Source organism: Rhinolophus sinicus, chromosome 1, assembly GCF_057876585.1.
Source record: "Rhinolophus sinicus isolate RSI-liver-muscle chromosome 1, RSI-T2T, whole genome shotgun sequence".
Lineage (NCBI taxonomy): Eukaryota > Metazoa > Chordata > Mammalia > Chiroptera > Rhinolophidae > Rhinolophus > Rhinolophus sinicus.
In genome coordinates, this window is record NC_142501.1 from 129,762,581 (window position 1) to 129,788,051 (window position 25,471).

At 43.4% G+C, this 25,471-nt stretch overlaps 1 protein-coding gene across 9 annotated transcripts in view; it reads right to left on the reverse strand.

Annotated features, from left to right (window-relative positions):
• Positions 1-12,962: 12,962 nt before the first annotated feature.
• The window catches only part of ZNF438 (zinc finger protein 438), a 202,071-nt gene continuing 189,562 nt past the window's right edge, over positions 12,963-25,471 (reverse strand). For all 9 annotated transcript variants that reach the window (XM_088789521.1, XM_088789514.1, XM_088789511.1 and 6 more), the window contains 2 exons: positions 15,250-17,059; positions 12,963-13,892 (listed from right to left, as the gene is read on the reverse strand). In XM_088789521.1, the coding sequence (XP_088645647.1) occupies positions 13,262-13,892; positions 15,250-17,048 (2,430 nt within the window). In that variant the 5' untranslated portion in view covers positions 17,049-17,059 and the 3' untranslated portion in view covers positions 12,963-13,261. The remainder of the gene's footprint in view (positions 13,893-15,249; positions 17,060-25,471) is intronic.

A 25,471-nucleotide genomic window follows, 5' to 3' on the forward strand; every position in this document is an offset into this window, starting at 1 on the left:
GCCCTTCGCATAGGCTAGAGCAGCCCTGGCAACACTGGGGGCTTTCCTTGGTTTCCCTTCCCAGTCCCCGATTGGTGCGTAATGGTCTGTGTTTCTCCTGCCACAGGCTATCAGGTGGTATTTCACTCTCGGTTCAGACATCTAAACACCAAGGGCCCACATTGCTGGAGCTGAGGGCCTTTCTGGCTCAGACATGGGGGAGGACAGCTTGTCCTGTCCAGCCCCCCAGGCTGGCCAAAGCAGGCTGTCTCCACTCAGCCCAGGAGGCGGGCACTGACTGCCCTCCTGACCCTGGGGTGCGCTGGTATACATCTGGAGAGTGATTTACCTTGAAAGGATCACAGCATCACAGGTAACATCCCTTTGCAAATACAAAGGACATGCTGCTGTGCTCTGCTTGACTGATAATGAAATAGCATTAATGAGAAAGAATTAGCCAATTATTACTCAAATCACATTTAAAAGACACCACTCTTTGCTGAACTTTGCAGAAATGTCTCAAAGTATTTGGGCTCGTGTGGGGGCAGAGCCCCAGAAAGTAGTTTCCAGGCTCTCGGCCTCACATAGACAGGTGCTGGCTCAGGTAGTAAATGGCCATCAACTGTGATTGTATGGCCATCAGCTGTGGCTAGTTGGCCGTCAGCTGTAACCAGTGAGCCATTGGCCACTAATATAACTGCTGTGGCTATGCTAGGAGAGAGAGAAGGAGAGAGAAGAATGGGGGCTAGCAAGAAGATGGCGGCTGGGCTGGCAAGCGTGGATGGCGGTTTGCGGACAGTGTGGATCCAGCCTCCAGTGAGAGTATAGTGCCGCCAGAGAGAATATAGTGGTATGACTCCCCTACCTATGGCTCCGTGGGTGTTCCTTTTTGGCCTCACCATATCCTGCGTTCTTGTATGGGGAGCGGGAGCAGAGACCCCGCAGGCCTCCCTGCATGACAAATGGCGCAGCGAGCAGGGTCTCCTGCCTGACAGCTCGTCTCAAAGATTTATTAATACATGGACAAACATTGATGTGAGGAACAGAAGGAGAAAATAGAAGGCAGATTATGCAGAGTGGATACCGATAAACCTCTGAGCAGGGTGGGGGCCTGGAGGTCAGGAACCTGGCCAGGGGCTGCCTGGCTCTTTCAGACGTCATGACAGTGACCTTGCCCATGCATACTCATCTCTGATGCGCTGAACCTCAGGCCCACTTGCGTTATAAATTAAGAGTGATTGAAGAGGTTGACCTCTGTGTTACATGTCAAAGACCACCTACTTAAATCAGAGGGGAAAATGAAAAAAAAAAATTAATCTCCTTTGTAAAAAACACCATTCTGTGTGGCAAATTCAAGGTTTACATTAATTGCTGGGCAGGGCAGAGTGTTTTAGAGCCTCCAGAGTAAACCGCCTGGCAAGCGATCCTCCTGAGAAAAAGAGACACTTTTCTTGACAACTTATTTTCTAGATCTTAATTATCCTGGAGATTTTGGTTGTTGCTACTATTTTTTTTTTTTTTTTTTTTTTTAATACCAGAGTCAGGAAAAAAGTCGTATAGAGCAAAATTACACAACATTTGATTCTAGAAGAGAACCTCAGGACATTAAAGTTGTTTCTATAAATAGTCTGGGGAATCATTAAAACTCCCTTTAAAAATCAGGAGACTTAATAACTGGCCCCCGCTTGCTAATTTCTTATTTGACAGCTGACCTAAGGATTTGCTCCCTCATTCAATCTGCCCAAAGGCAAATTCTGTTGGAAGCCTTTTTCCCCTTCTGACGTTTCATACAGAGGTTTCATTTTCTGCTCCACAAGTCCTTAGCCCTTCACCTCTCTGTGAGCATCCAAGTGTCACACTCTTTACCCTTGGGCAGGGCCTCCTTATCAGCTCCTGGCCGCCTGATGCTGAATAAGCGCTGTACCCCAGTACCACCCACTGCAGCCGGGCCTTTGTGGGTTTATCCTTTTCCTTCTGTATTTTGCCACTGGGAATTCTTTTTCGCAGCTGGCAGTGGCCATGCAGTGCCCAGAGTCACTGAGCCCCTGAGACCTGCCAATCCTGTTTGAGCCACGCCAGAAAAATGGGGCTCGTCCTATGGCACAGTGAGGAAAGCACAAGAGTTTAATTGGTTCTGACTTCAGGACTCAGATCATAGTTTTCCCTGGAGGTGTGCATTGCAGGGAACAACAAGACCAAAGCCAAGTCCTTTCTAAACGGGCTGAAATTAATCAAGTTCTGGGATCATGTGTAATGGGAAACCGTAAGCCAGCATTCGAACATTTCATTACAATATTTTGTAATTGTTAAATCACCACTGACATTACACAATGGTCTTGGTGACCAGATAGACCACGTATTTCTGTGTGAGAATGCGGGAGTGCTCAGCAAAAGTCAAATAATTATAGACATCTTTTCTCCTCCTTAATCTTCCTCAAAAGGGACCAATTCAAATAGGTAATTTGACTTGATTGTTTTTAATTACATTGTAAACATTTGCAAAACAAATCTAGGATAAAGGTGAACACAAGTCAGTTGGTAATAAAAATGCAGGCTCCAATTCTTCTTGGATGACAGATGAAATGAGTTTAATATAATCTCGCTCAGTGGAGAACACGGAACATTTAAAACTGCAAACAACTGAATTCAATTAGCAGACCTGGTTCAAAACAGTTTGGCGCACTGGAGGGCAAGGGACTCACATTATCCACCCATAGTTGAACCAGGAAAGCATCTGAGTTCACGGCTGGTAGGAATTGGTGGAGAAACCATTTAAAATTGGTGCCTGTGTTTTTCCATCCAGCCATATCTGGCAAGCAGATCCACAAAGAGAATTCAGCAGCTAATGTTTTCAATCCCTCACCTTACATAAGCCTTTAATTCATCAGAAAGATATAAAAGTGGAGGAAATCCATTCGGTGTTGAAAGACAGACTACTAACTGCATTGCTTTCAAATGCAAGCGAATCCCAACAGTAAAGTTCAATTCCAAATTCCCTGCACTAATCAATCACAATCAGTAATTGGGGGGCCTGATGCCCCGCTCTCTGCCTCATAGGAGGTTGTCCCTGCCAGAGCCCAGTCCGGGGCTCACTCTTTGAGCTGGTGACATTTTCTTTGTAGGAGAAGAGAGCGCCCATTTATTTTAGAGAAGAATGGGCCTTATGCCTTGGTGTTCAGGACATGTATTTTCAGTCGCTTAGCAAGGCCATTACTTTTACAGCCCTGGATTGCATAAATAGCGGTTCGCACAGCTAATTGGTTTGGTCTGGAGCTGGATCTCTGTTAGTCACCTGTGGGGACAGAGCCCCAGAGCAGTTTCCAGGCTCTTGGCCTCCCGTGGAGGGGTGCTGGTTTGGGTAGTAGATGGCCATCAGCTGTGGTCATTGAGCCATTGGCCACTAGTATAACTGCCGTGGCTACGTTGGGGAGTCAAGGAGAGTCGAGGGGGAGTCGAGGAGAGTCGGTCAGTTGGCAGCAAAGCGGACAGCAGGTCGCACATCGTGTGACTCCAGCCTCCAGTGAGACTATAGTGGTATGACTCCCCTACCTATGGCTCTATGGGTGTTCCCTTTTGGCCTAGCCACATCCTGCGTTCTTATGTGGGGAGTGGGAGCAGAGACCCCGCAGGCCACCCTGCATGACAGACGTTCAGTGGAATCTCATTAGGCCTGCATTTCGCTTACAAGCACTGACACTCTGGAGTGCTCTGGGGCAGGCCAGGGACAGCCAGCCGTTTCAATAGTGTGGTCTTGCCTCTGCCCGTCCTGTCCAGGGGGCCACCTCCCCACCTTCATCCTGGGAATGGGCAGGTTGAATGATTTCCCTTTTCAATTTCATTTTCCAGTCCCCCCCTCTCTTAATGAAAAGTACTGGAAACTTGCAATTTGCTTATGTTCTGTGAGTTAGACACATGTCCCGGTACCTTGCAAACATCCCTCTGTAGCACTGTGTTCATAAAACCCAGAGCCTTGTGCTGTGGGCTAGGGGTTGGTTTGACAGGTTATGTATGGGCTTTGCCTTTCTTGCGGAAGACAGAACTCAACCCCTTGGAAGATAGCCCTCCACCCTCCACTCTGTACTTCTTTGTGCGACTCATAACAAGATAAGGAACAACGGTGCTTCCCAGCGGGAGAGGAGTACTTCCGGTTTGGCCTCTCAGGGAGTCCGGGCTGGATATCAGGGTTTGTAGCTGGGGGAGGAGGAACAGGGTGGGGGGAGGTAATGAGAGCGTGTGTGGGAGGGGAAAGCCGCCCTGCTGGCCCAGGATGGAGCTCCAGATGCAGGAAGCTCACCCAGAAGTGGTGAAGGCCGGGCACAGAGCATGCAGGCTGCTGGGAGGGCTGGTCTTGCATGGCACCCTGCAGCTCACAGAGCCCCCCACAGAGCTTGACTGAGGCTTGGGCAGAAAGAGGGTTAACAAGGAATAAAAGGTCATTGTAAAAAATTGAGGGTTCCCTCCCAGTTTGGGGTCCAATAAAACCCTGTGCCACTGTTTGAGGAGGTGGGCTTAGACTTGCATGGTTGGAGTGGCAGAGCAGCTGAGGTCTCTGAGGGAATGGCTGCATCCTCGGTGACCACGGGAGAGTTGTCAAATGAACAACTATGTGGACGGAGAGCTGAGTACAGCAGAGCCAAGTCAGGGGCAGCCCCTGTCACCAGAGGAGGAAGCAGGAGTGGGAGAAAGGGTCAGCTCTAAGGTGGGACCTCAGTCGTAGGGATGAGTGATCTTCATCCATATTCCCTGGATGGTACCTGTTCAGGATGGCTTGGCTGTACAACCACAGTTACACAGTAAATATTGGTTAAAAACGGGGGAAATAAGATAGCCCATGGAGTATGGGGCTGGGGGGAGATTTTCTGCATGCTTCAGACTCAACAGACTTCAGAGATTGTTGATCTTTTCTGTGTCTTATTTTAATGGTCCTCTAGAACTGTTCATTTAAGACATCTTGAAGCAAATATTGTGATGACATAGAGCTTGCTGCTGTCTATATTGGCACTGAGGTCAGCTTGCACTTAGTAGGAAATCAGCCGGTACTGGCTGAGGATTGGCTGCGACTCTGACGGCAGTGCTGCTGAGAGCGAAAGGTTTAATTCAAACCTCACAGTGTGGCACAGCCTCCTCACCTCAACCAAGACTGACCAAGACTGATGCCGTCTGTGCAAATAACACCTCTGAGCCACAACGCAGAGGAAGAGAGCAGTTAGCCTGTTTTCTTGCAATACGGTCAAATGATCTTACTTTGGGAGAACTAGCTCTTTCTACCCCCACTATCTACTGTGCCACCAACTGAAATTCAGTGGTTTTCTTCCCTAAGTTAAAAGACTATTCGTGCTGGAGTGTGAGTAAGGTCTTCCTGAACCTACTTTCATTTCTTTGTTATACCAAACGTCTTTCCCTACTTCTGAATAGGTTGCCTGTGACACTGGCCGTCCTGCAACCCCAAACACTCTCTCCTCCCCAGCAGAGAGCACACTGGGTCTCCACCACATGATTTCCTACCTATGGCTCAATTCTTCAGCAAATCGCCCAGGTTTGGGAACCAGAGCTTTCTCTTCTAGGACTGTCAACAAGAAGGCCAAAGACCTCCCATGACAGCAATGGATTTTGTGATGTGGAAATGTTCCCAGTTGTACCCGGACTGAACTCCCCAATTAATCCCACAGGACCCAGAAAAGCGTGAGTCTTTTGTGAAACTGACATACACTTGCCCTCTTTAACAATAAAGGCCCTCAGCATTAGAACAATTATTACTGTAATTATTATTTTCCATATAAGATGATGAGCATATTGGAAGCAGTATTGCAGCGCACTGATGAAAATCGAAGCAAAATGAACATGTGCAATTGTTGGCTAATACCTGCCTATTTCCTTCTCCCCTAGTGCCTCTTGTTATCAGTGAGAGAACCAAATGCCATCCTCTCCTCCACGTGCAAGTGGAGGAGCACGACTGAGCAGCAGGACTGCCCACGTAAACCCATCCGACGGGAAGTCCATCTGGATGTCTTCTCCTCAGCAGGGCTGTTCTGGGCCAGGTGGGCTGTGCAGGCCAGTGACCCCCACAGTGGCCATGCTGGGCGTGTGTTTCTCCCTGGAATGTGAGCACTCAGGAGCTATGTAGTACGTGTTGATTTGCGAATCTCTGAATAGTTCCATAAACACTTTTCTTTTTGTTTTCCAGCAACTTAGGACAGACTTAAGCTGCTATAAAAAGGGGAACCAGACCTATTTTCTTCAAGCCAACACACTAAAATTGAAAAAGAGGGACCTCTGAGGAATGCACACAGGAGAATGTGAATTAACTAGGTGTTACCTTTGAATGGTTTAAGCCAAGTGACAGCTAAGTGAAAAGCAGACTTTCCTCCTCCCAGTTGTGCTGGGTATCTGACATAGGAGGGGCAGTTAGCATTTGTTTGCGTCAATTAGAGACTTGTCTAATTATAGAATGCTCCCTGGAGAGTTGATAGAAGGATAAAGACCACTTTGAACTCTAAGAGGTCTTTCTTTGCCCATGTTCTACCATTGTGACCCAGTTATACTGCAGGCCTGGCAAGTGGCAGAGAATTCAACAGGAAAGTGAGGCTTCGAGGAGGAGAAGGAAGAGGTCAAACCCACAACTTGTAACACTGGCCAGATGGGGGCTTTTAGCAAGGAGAGGAGAAGGGGAGTGGGTGGAGGGTAGAGGAAAACTGTTGGTTCCCATACTGCCAGAATTTGCGTCTTCCTCTGAGGCCTCCATTTGAATTAGAATGGGAAATGAGAGACAATTTCAAACCCAACCCAAACCCAAAGAGTGGGCAAGTCTAGTCAGGTGACACTTTGAAAAAGGATTTCAAAACCCAGTGGCTTTACTGGGGTGAGCCCTTAGCTGGGCAGCAGTGTCTTTTGATGTCTAAGTGATGGTCTCGCCCTTTCCCACAGAGGGACTCAGGAGCCACACAGGGTGTTACTGGAGAGGCATGAAAAGGCCTTCCCATGGGCCAAGGGGTGTCTGAAATTCCCAGCATGAACTTGAGAACTTGAGTCCACCCTTCAAAAAACCTGTAAAATGCAAATTTGTGGGGGAGAAGTGAGAGTCATTCATCAAGTCTAGGAAAGCAGGGACCTGAGGGACTGTGACAGCCCAGAAAGGATGAGATGGGACAAGGGAAGGGTCAGAAAGTCTAACGTCTATAGTAGTAAATTTCAGATTGTATTTGCTAACTAGTGGGTCATGAAATCAATTTAGTGTGAGGTAGCTAAAATTAAAAAAGGAATTAGAACAGAACATAATCATAATACAATGTGAATTATTACATATATTATTATTTTTATGAACTCACACTTTTGTCCTGATTGTAGGTCATTGTGTCTATATATGTGTGCATGTGTGTCCTGGCTTGACAAGAAAGAAGTGTTTGTCACTGTGGCTCAGTGTCTGCGGTACTCATTCATGCAGAATATTTTTCTTTGTACCCGGGTCGTAGTCTTGTGAAGCCGAAGAACGGACACACAGATCAGGGAAAGGCAACAAGTTGCAAGAGAGGATAGTTTGTTAAAGCAAGAGAAAAGTTACAGCTCCCGAGGGGGAGGGGGTAGAAGCTGGGATCCCCACTAGGTAAGGCAAGAGCTTGTGTTTATATATCTTTATTTCCACCTGGGAGGGGGAATGTTGGAATGCTGGTGCTTACTGTTAAGGTGTTTATCAAATTTGCTCTGTTGCTCAGCCTGGGGGAGGCCTTTCGAAATGCCCTTCAAATGGCTTTGTTGCCCTGGGGCATCATTGATGTCTCTGTTCTGTTAAGAGTGTTATTTTGAAACTTTGAAGAGATGGCCAGTGTTTTGTTTTTGTTCAGTCTACCAGGGAATTTCTGACTGCCTGATGTCATACTAACTAACCTGTCTCACTGTCAGGCCAGGTGAGGAAATCCACAGGCACCAAAGCTGAGGGGTAGAATGAATTTTCCCTCCTGTACAATTTTGCAGAGGCCTTCCTGAAAATAATAGCACAGCGGCAGCGTAATCCAGAAAAAAACTGTTTTTTCAATGGAAAGAAATAAAATGCAGCAAAACATGCCAATAACGCAAAAGTAAGTGTCCTTCCTTCCTATCTCACAGCATCCCTTTCCTGAAGCAGCCGTCTAGAAATCTTCTCTGCATATACAAGCACACATCTATCCCTTCTCTCCCTCCCTTTCTTCATCCTTTTGAAAAAGCAGTTAAGGCCACCCTACACATGCTCTGCACCTTGCTTCCTTCACACAATACACATTTCAGCAGATGAGGTGCTACTTCAGTCTTCTGTACTGCAGCGTGGTAGTCCAGCATACAGTAGGCATGCTGTCATTTTTTTAAACCAGCTCTGCTGAACACTGAAGTTAGGCCCAGTCTTTTGCTTGTTATAAACAATGCTGCAGTGAACATCCTCACACATCTGTCTGCACTTGTGCAGTCATATCTATGGGACACGTTCCTAGCAGTAGAGTTCCTGGGTCAAATCATTTGTGCATGTTAGGTTTTGAAAGACATTGTCAAATTCCGTTTTCTCCATTGAGATTGTACCAAAACATGAGTGGTACTTTGCTGCCTGCACACCGGAGCCAGGATCACCACTCTGTGCCCATCAGGCCATCTGTCACCAAAAGGCTTCTTGTACCTGGTCTTGACAGGGCACTTCTGCCCTCCTGCGTCCCCCACCCCACCCTTCACTTCGAGAAAGAATAAACACCATCCAAAAGACTTATTTAGTCTTCTTGCATATTTTAAGTTTCCTTGGGTGTAACCGTGTCCAAAAGGCTTGTTTTAGTCAATGCCTTATGAAAAATTTAACTGTGCTTTAATTTGGATTAGACTAGTAAAAAGCAGTGTTTTAGTTTACTAAGAACGTAACCTTAAATATTACTTCCAGATACAGTCAGAGCTTTGGGATGGTTATGCAGCTCATATGTTTGAGCCACCTGGATCTCTTCCATGGCCAAATTTTTGTAGTAAGATCTGCATTTCAACTCAGGCAGTAATCAGATCAAGTTCATTGCTCTGTTTCTGCAAATGCCTATAGAACACCTGGTGGTCTCGCAATTCCTAGGTGATTAAATTCATATTTAATGACATAGGTAAAATGTTTTATTCTTTTGAGTAGTACTCAGTGGCTCTTTGATTGATCAAAAATGATCTATTATAATGTAAACTGATTGTAATTTTGCTTTTGGAACATAATAAAAAGCAATGTTACCACCATATTGTAGGTGAATTCTTTACTGCTAGGCTAACCAAGATTGGGGGAGGGGGGGGCAATTTTGAAGATGGGAACAAGTTTAATTAAAAAACAAATCTGTTTAGCTTCACATAAAAATTAGAACAAGTAATCTTCACTTCCCTTTTAGTCGTCACACTTGCTTTCCTTCAATATACAGCGATTTTTCCTAGGGCTAGGGAACACATTGAAACATTTTCACACTTCAGAGTATGGAAACTGTGATGTACTGCTAAGCTAACGTCTGCATACTAAAAACATTTAAAATATGCTTGCAAAACTGTGGTTATAGTTTTCTTATGGGGATAACCATGACCATGACCAAATATGAGCTACACTAAGCATTTCACCTCCAAAGGGAACATTCCTAAAGAGGTGGATATCATTAAAATATATATTGGATCGCACCACAATCCTAGATAAGCTGCTGATTGTCTAATGTCATGGAAGTCAGTATAAAGTTGAAGCTAAAAACCTGTTCTGCTAAATCATGTTTACCAGGGCGCTTTTTATCAGGAGCTCAGTGAAAAGGGGAGACTATAAAATATATGCCTAACAAAGCATGTCAGCAGCTTGAATGAAGCGCACCAGTCCAGATCTGAGAATTCTAATAAATAAATGAAGTTGAGCATTTATTGCCAACAATCATGTCACTGGGGCCACAGAATCCTGGAGCCGTGCAGCTGGGAGGTGGGAATGTGGGGCCAGAGAAGGCACTGGAACGCACCCAGGTTTGGTTATTTATGGCGTGCTGATGAAGAGACAACTTTCCATATGAGGAACAGCTTAACAGAGGAACAGTCAGGCTAAACCAGGAAGAGGGCCAGAGAAAGAGGGAGAAAACAAAAGGGGACATGAATAAAAATGACAGCTAATAAAACAATACAAATCTAAAATGCTGTAACTTTCAGAAATAATTTAGGGCCAAAAGAAAAGAAAAGAGAAATCTCATTTTGCTGGCTTCGGGACAATTTACGAAGAAGCAAAAGACATTAAGCAAAATGAATGTGCTGAATTTAAGACCAAATCTGCCTCCATGCCTTCCTAGCTGTAAGTGTGGTTGCTCCTAGAGCCGGATTTAGTCATAAAAAGGGAAGTGGCCATTTTGTTTGTATTTAGCTAATGTATCCATTTTTGCAACCAATATTTATTGTGCACTATTCTGTCAGGTGCTGGACCCTGTGGGGCTAGCTGCTGAACAAAGGCACAATTCCTGTCCTCAAGAGGCTTATGGTCAAGTGTGGGGAGTAGAGAAGTCCACCGTCAAGTTCAGGACGTGGGGGTGGGTACTGTGATGAGCTAGGTCAGGGCCACAGAGGGGCAAAAAGGGGACAGCCACAGGTCGGCATACAAGGCCACAATTCAGTGAACGGTGCTTTCCACATTGTTTACCTTAGATGCCCATCCTCCATACAATCCACATTTGTTTGATTATTTGAGAATTAAAATACATTTTTTATGCAAAGATGCAAATTTCTGTGGTTCTAATAGTTTTCATTCTCGAATTCTGGACTTGAGGCTTACCTGAGCTATTTTCAATGATCTTTCTATGGTATAACAAACCTCCTTCTTTCAAGTCTGACTCAAAGCACAATAAATATTAGCCACCAGTTACTATGGGCCCACATGTGTCAGTCATTTCACTTGTCTCATCACGTGTCGCAGCAGTGCCTTGAGGTGGGGTCATCACGCTCCCCTTACAGATGCGGGACCAGAGCCTTAGCAACGTGACTCTCTTGAGGTCTCCTGGAGGAAGCGTCACAGTACTCGTGTACCTTGCTGTCTTTGGGTTAAATGTGCGGGTTGGGGCTACGCCAGTGACATGCCTACACCCAAGGAAGGTGTATCAGGGAATACCCGCTAGATGATCAATTGGAACTGTCCCCAAAGTTCCTTTAGCTGAATTACTCCCTCTTTTCTTCCTATCTCTTCCCCCCATTCTCACTGAAGAAATGCTACTATTAAGGGCCAGAAACACCTTATCTCAGTTGGCAATGGGGCTGCTCCCATGGTAACAAAGGGGAGGGTTTCTAGAAGCTGAGAGTTGTAACAAGCATTTTATTCTGAATGGACCCATACACACAGACACCCAAGGAGGCCCCTCTGCCCTGCAAGTTTCCTTCTCTCTTATGAAAAGTTGTCTAAAAAATGAGTGTCGCCTCTTCCCGCTGCCCCCAGAGAGCAATGCCTAGATGAGAAGGGGATCCAGCCAGAATACTTAACCATGAGCCAATCACACCTCCCTACTTCTGTTCTCTGTCCTATTCCTAACTCTCTACTTCTCTGCAGTGAGACTGTCTACACTCTTGCTATAGTATGTGGTTAAACACTGGTGACAGGCGGGTATCTCCACGACCTTGGGGACCTCAGACTTTCTTCTGCTCCTACGGTTTCATCTCCATACATACTCCAGACCCATTCTTCTGCCCTTGGCCAGCTGGTCAGTCTTTTGGAAATACTGCTTAGCATCTGGAGACTAAGCAGTCTCTGAATCGTTTTGTAGCTTCAATTCAAATAGTATTCTAAGTAGATCTCATTTTGTACTGTCTTCAGGACCCGTCTTCCCCAAACAAACTAGATAATGTACTGAATGGTAAAGCTGTTTAATTAATAACCCAGTTCTAAAAATATCAAACAGTGGAGGTCTGATGTTATCTCTCTGAAACTGAGAGGAGTATCATTGGCAGATAAACCACAACAAAATTTTTCAGATTTTCACTCCTACCCTGTTATTCTCAAATTTATAAAACTATTTGCAAAAAACCAAAGATTGAATTTTCCCTTTTTGTACTATTCGAGCCAAAGCATGTCTATAAACACTTGTTTTTAAAATTAGACATTAAAAAGATGACTTAAGACCCACTAGCTTATCCATTAGAATTTGGTTCTTCCTCTGTTTAAGTAACTTTACACAGAAAAATGTTACGGTGCCTGAGCCAAGCGTTGGGGAAAGAGGGCTGACCACATGCACGGGGCTTTCATCTAAAGGCTGCAATCTTAGTAGGATGAGTGCTCCAACTCCCCCATTTCAAGAAAATGATTTTGCAGCCACGATGGCCAAAAACTTCAAATGGCAAGTTTTCTGATTCGAGGTAATTTCCCAGGAATTTAAGAGGCAATCATTTACTCTTGACTTTCAAAGAGAATCTGGGCTTGAAAGGTCCAGTTATGTCTAAAATTGATCAGCTAGCGACAAGCCTCTGAAGTTACTTGGGAGGGAGAGAAAGCGGCGGAGACACCTCGACATCTGGACTGAACTATCTGGTTCACTTTCCAGGTTGTAAATTTTCTGGCCCGAAGATTATTTGAAAATAACTTTTTACCAAAAAAGTGGATTTTTTTTTTTATTAGCTGAAGTACTAAAAATTTTTTGATTACTTTGATATGAAACACTACAACTATAAAACTTACCGAAATCTAATCTTCAAGGTGATACACATTTAAGAAAATAGAATTTAAAAAAAACCTAAGTCCTGAAAACATGGATTTTTAAATTACGGTAGATAAGAACCTTATTTAATACACTGTTCTACAGCATAGTCAAATAAATCAGAGAATTTGATAAATAACAATATACTATGGGTGAGACTGAAATAATTTTGTCATTTGGAAATTTTCACATTTGTCCACCTACTTACAGAAAACATTTGAACAAAAGGACACACACACACACACACACACACACACACACACACTCACACATTTTTACTCAAACCTGTATTTGAAGAACAGCTTATAATCCTTTGCATTTCAATCTCCAAATTTGGATCTTTTAATGTATTCTGAAATAAAGTCTAAGACATTAACAGCTAGTACATAGAATTTTAAAATAAAACTGCATATGGTTAAAAAATATGCATCAAGGGCATATATATATATACATATTTCATAAGAAAATAAAATTATGTACAAAATCACTTCTGCTCATTAATGCTTGATCCTAACATGTTTTTATAATTTTTTATAATTGAACACCACCATAAAACAAAAAGCTTGGAGAGAAAGGTGACACAAAACTCTCTTTCACTCTCCTCTCGCCCCAGTGTTTCATTTTTCAGTCGCACTGGGAAGTTCCGTCTCCCCCGGCTTAGACAACACACTTAGAATCCTCCAGAGTTTGGGAGGCTCCTCACAGTTGTGCTGTTGTTCCCAGTGCAGGAGGAGTTCGTCTTTCCTTCCTAGTGTCTGTGCACAGAGGACGCAGTTAAAGCCTGCCTGGGACCGAAGGAGACCTGACTCGGGGCTGGGACAGGGAGGGTCCTGGGGGACTCCGTCTGGCTCTCTGGGGCCTGGCTCACTGGGTCTCGGCTGGGCACCTTCGTGTTTTGTGAGTATTTCCATGTCATCCTGATGATGGAGGTAGAGTGGTCTTTTCAATTTAGGAAATGCATGTACTTCCTCATTTGAGGGGCAATGCTTCAGCAGCTTTCTTCTCTCAGGATGTTGTTTCCAGGAAGGAGAGGCATGTTTAACCCGTTCTTCCTGAGCTGCTTGGCTTCCTGGGGAGAGCTCCTCTTGTAGCCTGCCCTGAATTTCCTCTCCATGAACATAAAGTAAATGAAATTTTATGTCAGCGAAAGACTGGACAGTGATCTGACAGCGGCCACATTTGATCTGTAATTTGACTTCGTCGGCCTGGTTCAGAAGGAGGTCTTCTTCCAGGCTTGACTTGTTTTCCCTAAAAAGGGGGGGAAATAACAATATAAGATTTCACAGAAAAACACAATCGGAACTTTTCCTTTCAGCCGTTAGCAGTCAAGAGTCTAAAACACACCCCCTGACGAGGAGAACAATGGGTGGGTAGACAGAGAGAGCATGGGAAGACCTTCAGCAGGGGCCACAATGAACCCCAACTGTCATTCCTGCTTGGGGTCACACATTTCTCAAGCTACCAGGGTATATGGAGTGAGTAAGAGAGTGTTTCCCTTTCAGCGTCTCCCCCAGCAGAGCCGACCAGCCTTTGGTTACTACAGGAACAGGTGATAGCGTGTGCGAGTCAGGTAGCACCGGGTGAGGAGCACGCTTGGTCTCGGTAGAGGTAAGGGTCCCACACAACCCACTGCTGACCTCCCCAACCTTGAAAAACAAATGCAGTTTGGACACTTCACCTAAAAATCAAAATGGACTATAGGAAAACAATTCAAAATGAAGTTTTTTAAGGAGGCTTCCATGTACATGAGTAAAAGGCAAAGGTATCTAAAAGGGGACAGAAATGCCAAAGAAAAACAGAGAAACTACAGAAAAGCCAGGAAGGAGGACAAGAACCCCTTATTTTTAACGAACGTGACGGAGTAAGCTAAAATTGAAGAGAAAATATTTAGAGCACCTAGGACAATGAAGAACGGCAAGGACTGGAGAATCTAGTGTTGGGAAATGTTTCCTTTTCATGGTGCTGATTTTAATTCAGTTTAGTCAAACTCCCTCTGTCATCTAGTGGAAAGTGGACAAAATGGGGGCCTTTCCCTGGTTTACTTATTGCTCTAAGAAAGACCTGCCTGCCACGCTTACAAATGACTTAGCTGGTTTGTTTATACTGCCTGGAAGCAGTTCCTGCAAAAGGGAATGACACAGGAAATAGTCTGGCCTGACGGGAAAAACAGGGCCAGTGAAGAGGATCTGGTCAGTGCAGCCCACTCACACCCGGGCGCCACCACGGGTCAATGTGACCTTCTGGGGCAAATGGCGTTTAGATACCAATTCTGTGGACATCATTTTGGGGAAATCATTTGTAAAGAGAACCAGGAACTATATACAACATTTACTATTTCATATTTCAGATGGAAAAAAATAATCTCTCACCTGACTGTTCCTGGCATACCTCACACAGGCATTTGTGACCTGGCTTACAGGGATTAGTGTTATTACAAATCATGATCAGAGACCAACAAGAAATGGGATAATTCTTCACAGCACTAGGGGGAAATCTTAATCGGAGAGACGTTTTTACAGACTCATCTTTCTGAATAGGGAATCATAGCCTGTTCCCCAAATCCAAACAGACTCTCTTGCTCGGCTTCCGTTCCATCGGCCCTCACCTGTGCACAGGTCCCTCCATTCCTCGCACAGTCACATCTCTGTCTCTGTCCTTTGGCATGTCCCCTGGCTGTAGTTCGTTGGGGGAGGGCTCGGTGCTGATGACAACCCTATGTACTTCTTTCAGATGGCCAAAATAGACTCTGACGTGGCCAAACACTTTTGCACAAAATTCACAGCACACCAGTTTCTTCAGCCGGTTCTCACCATGATGAAGTTTCATGTGTGTGCTCAGACTGCCAGAACGTACGTATGCCTTGCGACAAATCCGGCAACTGTAAGGCCGTCTGTTAGTGTGTGTATTCATGTGGTCTCGAAGGTGCTGTTTGAATTGGAAGTGGTGGTTACAGACGGGACATCTATGCCAAGGCTTCTTAATGCCAGAGAATCCATTTCTGAATGCAGAGCTGGGCTTAGGGGAAGGGCTGTTGTCCTGCTTACAGCCGAGATATTTAGGAGTGAGTGAATTATTTAACAAAACGTCCTGTCCTAGGCTGCTGGGCCTTTGGGATTGTAACAGAGCTGGAGGAGAAGCCAGAGGAGCCAAAGCGGGCATGACGATGACAGGTTTAGGCATAATGCTACGATATTTTTTCAAAGCCCCAGGTTTTTGGTCTCTGGTTTCTGGGGAATCGTTTTTGATCCTTTTACATTTTTTCCTTTTCCCCTGAAATGTCAAAATTTCATCTGGTACCTTCAGTTTTCTTCCTTTTCTCTTTGTTGCCCCACCATTCAGTTTTGTTTTATGGTTGAGATCCAGTTTGGCGGCTGGACAAAAGGCACTGTCACAGGGGCCACGCTTCGACGGCTGTGGACCAGGTACCTTGTTGGCCATTCTGGTGGCTGCATTGAAGCTGTCTGTGATGGAGAATATCTTATTGCAGTCTGCCCTGAGCCCAGGTGAAGAGAAATCTGCAATGTTAACATCGGACTCGCTTTTGTAAACCTCTGTCATTTTCATTCTTGAGTAGGGTAAGATGGGCAGTTTACCTTTGGGGACTGAGGGGATCAACTGAAGTGCATTGCCAAAGTTGGCCGTTGGTAACTTGATCGTGCCTTTTGCAAGATCAACTTGTTCTGTATGGTTTTCACTGGCAGCAGCAGCAGGTTTACCGGATGTTCGCTTGCTTGCGAAGTTCTCTTTCCCTGAAATCTTCATGAGGCCCAGCTTGGCAGAGGGCTCCTCTGGAGTGGATGATACTGGGGTGTTGGGAAGGTGCAGATCTCCATGGTCATTGGTCACTGCAGGTCGAGAGTCTCCGTGGCCACCTGCACTGGTCAGTGCAGCCATTCCGACACTGGCTGGTGCTTGGTCTAGTGACAGCACTGGCTTGGATGGACTGGGTTGGGGGGGGAGTTCAGGATGGTCAGGTGGAGAAGGGAACGTTCGGGTTTGGGCAAGAGGTTTGCTGCAGTCACTCTCAGAGGAGCTCAGAACAGGTTTCTTTCTTGATCCTTTGTTATTTCTTGGGGGTTGGTATCGAGGTATAGGCAGTTTAAGGTTTTCGGGCAGGGGTAGTCTGGGTTTCTGGATTGGCTGAGCTGAGGCAACATGTGGCAATGCAATGAGAGAAAATGTCCCCTCCTGGCCAGCAACCTGCATCAGAGCAAAATTCTGGGTAGGCACCTCCAGTGGCGTGGAGCTGATGGAGGGTCCTGGATTCACCTGATCACACAGTGATGGAGAATGGCACGACAGCACTCTGGATGTTAGGACTCTGGGCACAATTTTTGGTGCAATGGTCCTAAACTGACTCTTATTCTGCAAAACTTTTCCACTCTGTATTGTTCCAGAAGGCATGACTAATTCACCTGCAATGACAACACAACGTAAAAAGTCACTATGGTGTAACTGTCCTGTTGTGGAGACTGCAAATAAGCATCTTATCATTTACTCGGCCTAGAATACATGCCTACACCCACCCCTCCTCTTCTGGGCAAGCTTCTGTGTTCTGCAGCACCCAGGTAAAGGTCAACTCCCACCCACCTCTCCCAGGGATCAATTATTATTCTCTTCTATGGTTCCACAGCCCCTATCAAAACATTTGCCAGTTTCCCTAACAATTTATCTGTTTACGTGTCTCTATTACTGAACAGAGCTTCCTGAGAGCTTGGACTCTGTCCTTTCTTTATTCCGCCAAGTCCATCCTCTCTATTAACCTAATTCCGAGTCATCTTTTTAGGCCAGTGCAACCCCACCTCCTTTGCTGACCTCCTGACCGGCAAAGTCTTCCCCCTCTGATGGGGACTGCTGTGCATTTTACTTAGTTTATATACATGTCTTGTTTTCCCTATAAAACTTAAGCTTTGTGAGGTTGAAGCCACTATTTAATTCATCTTGGTATTTCCCATTTTATCTTTGGTATGCAACAAATGTTTCTTGTATCCAACTCATTTTTCACTCAATTTCAGGATACACCATTTGACCCATTGGCAGTGTGATTTGTTTTGCACAGTGGATGAATTCCAGAATGAATGCTAGCTTTGTTGCTGTTTCCCCATGTGACTTGTGAATTTCTTCTCACACCTTTCAAACTGTTTATGTGTGCTTTTGCAATTAAATCACTAGTATTAAAAAAGCTGATGTGACACCTTAAAAAAATGTTGAAGAAAAACAAAAAGATACCAAGTGATAAGTAAAGATACAGAGATAACATAAAAAATACATAAATCACACAAAAAGCACTTGCTAGGACACTGATAGGAACAATTTTAACTGATAAAATAACACTTCATATTCCCTGGATTTATTATGACTGAAGACCAATTACAACTACTCTAAGAGAACAATTAAGGAAGCATTTCAATGCACTGCTTCTAAGGACTGAATCATCTATTTTATTCCTGAGGCCTCAAGGTTGTAAATCCTGGCTGCAGAAAAGTTTCTCATTTCTGAGTGCCTCATTTTAGTGAGGCTTCACTCCAACTCACATTTACTAGGTACCCCCTCTATTCTAGGAATTGGCTATTACAGGCCCACAATCCCTTTTCTAACAACTTTGGGGCCCAATGTGTTTTGGAATTTACACTTTCAAATTTTAGAAAAGTAACAGATGCATACATGAAATGTTACATAACACCCATCAGAGTCTGCAGAGCACGCCTAATTAAATCTATTACCATTTCTGTAGCAAAATACATGAGTGACTATTCACCAAAAGTAGGACAAGTAGTTTTAAATAGTTTTAGCCAGTTCAGATTTTGCCTCTGAATGAGTTTTGGTACCCAATTTTTGATAAAATTTTCTGTTTTCAGAGCTTTTCAGATTTTTAGAGTTACGGATAAAGGATTAACTATTTGTTTAGGGGATGCCAAGGGTACAAAGATGAACCGCTTCTGCCCAGGTAGCTGGCGGTGAAAGAGAAAATTAAAAATGTTTTTCTAAATCAATCTTGATTTTAATGTCTACAGCTAGTGAACTAACAATTTTAGCAGAAAGTTGATTCTTTCACCAAAAACGATATTCTCCAGATAAACAAATAAGTAGCATAGTAGCAATAAGATTGAAATGTATACTGACCAACTCATTTTAGGAAGTAACCTCTGGGGAAGAAAAAGTATGTTAAAAACATAGTTTACATGGTAGTTTGTATTAGAGTAAGAAGGAAAAAGATTAATACTATGGTCTGGAAAACTCGCATAGGATAATTATATTGTTTTCCTTGTTAGCTTTGCTACCATGAAGTTCATGAGTAAATTGATTGGTCAGTTACATCGCCAGGGTCACCTAACGATATAATTTTACTTATATTTTAGTTTTATTTTCATAGCCTTTCAATTTAAATCCTTCATTTGAAGCCTCATCTTCTTATCTTTTTGGAAGAAGTACTGACGCTTCAAATAAATATATTAAATTGGAATTGCAAGTTTGTAAAAAGCTTAAAATTATTGATAGCTTTTGGTTAGCTAGAGACCAGGCCCATTAAATCATTACATTAATAATAACCATGGTCTCTGCATCTACATAACAGATGGGGGTGAGGAAGGAAGAGAAGAGAAAACATCACGTAATTTATATCTAGTTCATACTCCTCATTGATTGAGCTAAAAAAATTTACAGCAAGAAGAGCTGAAAGGAAGACTACTGTGTCCTTAAGCATAAATCCTCTTGGAAATATGTCACAATAGTATATCATAGCATATCACCTCACTTGTCTGCTGAAAAGTGTCCAGTGGCTCTTCATGTCAGAGCCAGAGCCAAAGTCCCTGCAATGGCCGACAGGGCCTCCTGCCATCTGCCTCCCGGAGCCTAATGTGCTGGCTCCTCTCCCGCCATGTGGCCTCTTTGCTGTTCTTTAATGCGCCACTTTCCCACGTCCTCAGTCTTTGCACTTGCTGCTCTCACTGTCCAGACTCTCTTCTTCGAGATAAAGCCCCAGTACTTGCTGCAGTATTTCCTTCAAATTTTGCTCAAATGGCCTCTTTCATCCTTGTAAGCTTTTCTCTGACTGCTTATCTAACTGTACCTCCATTCTGAACGCCCTACTCCCTTTCCTGTCTCAGTTTTCTCAACCACCCTTGCTCCACCTTGTGGGTCCACCGCCGTCCCCCAGTGGAGTGGATGCACTGAGGGCGGGGGTTTGTGTCTTCAGGGCCTAGGACAGTGTTGGGCAGGTGGCAGAAATGTAATAATTACTTGTTGAGTTTGTAAGTGGCAATAAAGTTATTAATGGCTGAAATAAAGAACGTACAGGTGGCAGCTAGAATTTTTTCTTAAAATAATGAAAAAAAAGACAATTTAAACGCAAACTTTAACATTTTCAAATTTTAAAACTTAAAAAAGAAATAGAGGATACATCACTGGAAAATTGTTTATTATTATTTTTTTAATTCAATTTCACTCACGGCCAGATTAAGGCAATGGGTTAGTACCATGATAAAACCCTTTAAAATAAAGGGATAGGTGGGGCTAACTGACTAACCATCTGAGGAAATAAGAGAGAATAGTAAAGTATGCTTCTGGGGTACAGACTAAAATAGTCCAAGAAGCAAGCAAGGTCTGAAGAAGAAACTGCTTTAAAGAACAGACAGACATAGAGGGGAAAATGGGGGGATTAGAGTGCAGAGTAGGAGAATCAACTAGAAATGGAAAAACTGAGCCTCAGAGGCAGCAGATGGTAATATCAACATGAAGAGAAGCAGAAATAACAAAGAACAGAAGATGCAGCTGAAGCAACAACCAGTGGTCAAGGTCAACTTGAAGTCTCTAAAGACTTACGTTGGGCAGGGGCTTCCTATTTTTTATGACCAAATGTAAGAAAGCAACCTTCTGACAATTAAGGGTTCTAGAAATGAGACTCGGTAACTTTATAGACCTATTCCACAAGGGAGTGAGCTAATTATGATGCACGAAAAGTTAATGTGCTACCATTGATCTTCAAAAGTCTGTACATTAGAGTGGAGTGAAAATGACATCACACTGGAAGAGCAATGACATTCAAAGGAAAAGGAGGCCAACCATGGTCTAGGAGCAAAGGAAATCCTCCAGAGTCCCAGCAAGGAAGAATACTGTTCTGTGAGCAGCCTGGGCAATTTGAAATGACAGAGTCCTAGATGACAGGTATGGCGCCTGCCAAAGTTAGTTCTCCTCAAATTCCCTACAAGTTGAAGAAGTAGAGACTGAGGTTGACACGTTTACCAGTCAGCATCATGGTCAACGACCACAAGCTAATCACAAGCAACCTGTGGGATGAAAACATATGGCCTTGTTGGATAAACTTAACTTATTCATGCTTGCCTGGATCTATCGGAAGTACATACAAGGGTGAGGGTCTCCACGAAGGTGTGTTGAGTCCCATTTCCCAGAATCATTAAGGATGAAGAGGTAAGAAATGGAACTGATGTGTTAGAAGAAATACAAGAAGGAGAAAAAGCAAAGGCCACCAAAATAGAAGAAAAAAAAACAAAACAAAACTGTAGGAATTACTTAAATGTCTAGCAACAGGGAACTCATATAATCAAACAATGTAATCCCACGCAGCAGTAAAAAGAATGAGTTAGACTGATATAGAACACTCTCCAAGATGTACGATTTGGTATGCTATTATTTGGATTTAAAACAAAAAAAGTGAGATACGCACACAAATATATTCCTGTATATGCACAGGAAGTCTCTGAAAAGAAAGAAAAGAAACTAGTATTAGTGGTGGGCTTTGGGGTGGGGACTCTGGGGGCTAAGAAGTCAGGGTCGAATAGGTGTTTATTTTCCACTGAATACCCTGAATTTCTGTGCCTGGCGTACAGGAGGTGCTTATAAATATTTGTTGATTGAAGGAAAGGAAAAAGAAAGGTTTCCTATTTGAATCTGTTTTTTGAAAGGCTATCTTTTAGGATATTCATGATGGGTAAATGTGTGAACAAATAATTGTGTCTAGATTACACACAGAGAGTCTCACGTTTTTATTTTTATTTTTCTTGCCTATTTAATGAAAGGCACTACTAATGACAAGGAAACCAATCTAATAATCTGACAGGCAGTGCATAACTACCCCCACAGTTAAGCACTGAGAAGTATTAGAGCTAACTACCTCCCAAGGACAACTGGAGTCCTAACGATTGTTCCTCCGAGCGTTTGGTTCTTTAGGATAAAACAAGGCAATTTGCAATCAAGGTCAGCTATGCTAGAATAGTTATGGGCTTTTTTTTTTTTCTTTTAAAGTATTATAGTTTTAGAGAAGCTGAAAATGCCGTTAAGTTTTTAAAACTCTAGAACACTAAGATGGTATGATTGCAAGAAGCCTTTCTTTGCAATGTAGCTATACCAGTGGTTTACTCCGATACACACTTACGAGGCCTTTCACAGATGGCGTGACCAAAAAACCCTCACCTGTCACCTACTAAATTACAGATCTCACAGAGCTCTGCACTAAATAATGAGAGGTAGAAATTTCCACTGACATTCATAATTTCTGGAAATCCTGAAAAATTACCCATAACACAGTTTAAGAGACGCACAGGACTCTCAGGCACTAAACATGGACTTTTATTAACTAAAAACATAAAAGGCTCACTCACTCAGTAAAATTAATTTTGCACAATTATACAGCATGAATACTTAATATTAGGATTTTAAAAGTGGGCTGTTTTTTAATATGTTAGGCATATTAAAAATAACTATTTTAAAATGTGACATTTACAGAAACTGATCTAACTGTGGATTAAAGAGAAACTAATAGATACTGAGTCCTTATTATGGTCTAGAATCTGTGCTAGAGCTTTTAATGGAACCCTCACACAAACACTGCAAATAACTATTATTGCTCCCCTTTTATAGATTCAGAAAAAGAAGGTTTGAGGAAGTTACATAATGTGCCCAAGTCTACGTAACCCAGATCTGTCCCATTCCAATCTGAAGTAGTGATCTTCTACTCCTGCATTCTGGAAAATTATATACAAGTTGCCCTAATTAATTCCAAAATATAATACTACCTGTGAATATTTAGGAGGGGAAAAAAAGAGAAAATTTGAAATAAAAATGGCTTGTCATATCCCCAAACTTAAATTACCATTAAACGATTCTGAAAGCCCACCTAGTAGAGAGAACTCATGGAAAATTAACAGTCATTTGAAGGTAAAAGCAGATTTTTAAAGAACTTGCCACTTACTTACTAGCCATAGAATTCTGACAAATCCAATAAGGTTGCCAGATACTTGTTTGGAGGTAGTGCAATGTGTGTCTTCCTCCTCGTCTTCTATTATCACCAAAGAATTTGATCTGAGGGACCTCAGTTGCCTGTTAGAGGCAGCAAAGGGAGGAACTAGGGCTCAATAGTATAGTAAGTGCCACCATCTGAGCCAACTTGATCAAACTGCTTCACAACAAAGCTGGCAAGTACAAGAAACAAGTATATGGGGCAGGCAACTCTCTAGACAGCTACAAATCACTTCCTGGTTTCCAGGGGCAGAACCAAGGCCTCCTTCACTGCTTCTGAACAAAGCTATTCCCGCTTGTCCTTTTCACTGATGTGGGCAGAACTCCATGATTCCATCTACTGGGGCCCACAGGCCTGAGCTCCACAGGGAGTGGGGTAGGTAGGGAAAGACAGGAGTGTCCTTGCTCTTGAAATGGGCTCCGTGGATCCAGGCACAGAATGAAAATGCTGCCAAGTCTTAGCCATGAAAGAGCCAAAAAGTTTGAGGTGTTGTTTAGGTTTTAATTTTATTAAACTGAAAAACCCTATTTTCAATTTTATTTGTTGGCATCCCTTTTTTCCCTCCCACTTGGCTTTCAAATAATAAATTCCAGTTGGGGTTCAAACTGTTTCCCAGGATGGTCTTTGGTTAAAGCAAATATGGTAAAACCCTGGAGACTTCTGAGATAAAAGAAATGCCTCACAACACAGGGGAGCTCAACTTAATTTTGTTGAAAAACCCCATAAACACATTTAGCCATTGCCTTCCCTCTCCCCAAGGTACTGTCCTGGCTCTGCAGCAACAGTCACAGGAGTTTATTGAGCGCTGACTGCAGAGAGTACACCGTAAAATGTGTTGGCATAGGCACAAGTGTTCTTTTGTTTCTAAGGACGTAGGATGCCAAATATCATTTCTAGTCCATATATCTGTAGCTCCAAGACCTTCTAGAGTCATTATATCCAGGACCCAAATTTCAGGAAATCTGACACTATACCAAGGAAATAAGCACATTCCCAATGGGGTACCTTGTATCCTGAGTCTAGTTTTGTCCATTCTCTTTGGCACACTTGCCCTGCTCTGCTGAACTGTGCTCTTACCTGACTCTTCCACCCCCACTCCTGTAATAACACCGGCGATATCTGGGCACCCTCTCTTTAGCACAGGCCTTTGACAGCTGCCTTGCCAAATAGTGAATTCACTGCCTAGCTTAGCAAGAAAAAGAATTCTTTCTCTGAGCACCAGAGCTTCTTTATTTCCTAGCACTTATCAATACTGTTTCTCAGACATTATTCCAACGATAAGGAATATTTTATGTCAGGTACTGTGCAAAATACTTCACATGCATTATCTCATTTCATCCCCACAATAACCTGAGTTGGGAGTTATATAGACGCACATTTACAAATAAAGATTTCAAAGCTGGTAAGTAACAGGCTGGAACTCAAGCCTTGGCCCATGTGACTCCAAGAGCTCTTTCCACCTCTACAGGCGGACTGTGAGCTATTACTCATGGTTATGGCCACTATCATAGACTCGAATGGAAAAATCGTAGGTTTGGGGGTTCAGACAGATGTGGTTTCAACTCCTGGTTCTGTCTCATGTCTTGTGAAAGTCACTTTCTGAGCCTAAATGTTCTCAATTATGAAAAATGGGCATACTAATAGCCTCTGGCTACAAAGGTCACGATCAGGATTAAATGAAAAACATCCCCATGAAGGTGCCAGGGTAGCGAGCACCTACTACATGTTAGGTGCTGGGCAGACATTAGTTTTCCACTTTCTATTGCCAACAAACATGAGGTTCCTAACATTTATTTTCGATGGGAAAACAAGAACACAAATCCTGCATGTTGATCCTATAAACGACTCCTTACAACTGGTGTTTCTCTTTTGAGAGGTAAATGAAGGAAAGAGGGGAGAAATGGCTATTATTCGTGAATAAGTTCCCAATACAACTATAAAGCATTTTTTCTTTCCTGCCTCTCTCCTGCCATCCACTTCAGCCTTCCCTGCATCTGACCCATCCTGTCTGGCTCTCTCAGTCGCTGCCCCCAGTTTTTACATCCCACTTGACAAAGTGCTAATCAGATGGACAACAGCAGTGAACAGGACTTAATATATGTGCATTTTAAAGAGCTGCTTTATGGGGACACTCCTCCTTGCTTTTGTTTATATTGAGTATTGATGCTAATTGTTGTTGCTCTCAAACCTGCAGGGAAGAAAACAAATTTCCCAGCAGACGGTTCAGGAGTTGGGGGAAGCCCAGGGCTCAGTGTCCTGTGACAACGGAGCCTAGTGACACCGGCCACATCTCTGGAGGACTGTGAGAGCAACGGCGGTGAGAGTTCTCAGTTCAGGAGGAAAAACATGTGGGCTCTCACAGAGGGTAGGGGCAGGAGAACCCGCATTTTGAAAGCAGTCTCACGTATCTCAGCATTTTGCAGAGGAAATCATTAAGAATTTAAGATACTTAATTATATAATTAGTGTCCTAAGTGGAAAAAAAATTTAAAAAGCTTTATCATTTACAATACTACATTTTACTAATCCTCAGTTTCAATGAATTTCCCCTTCCTTTTAATGAAACCCCTTCT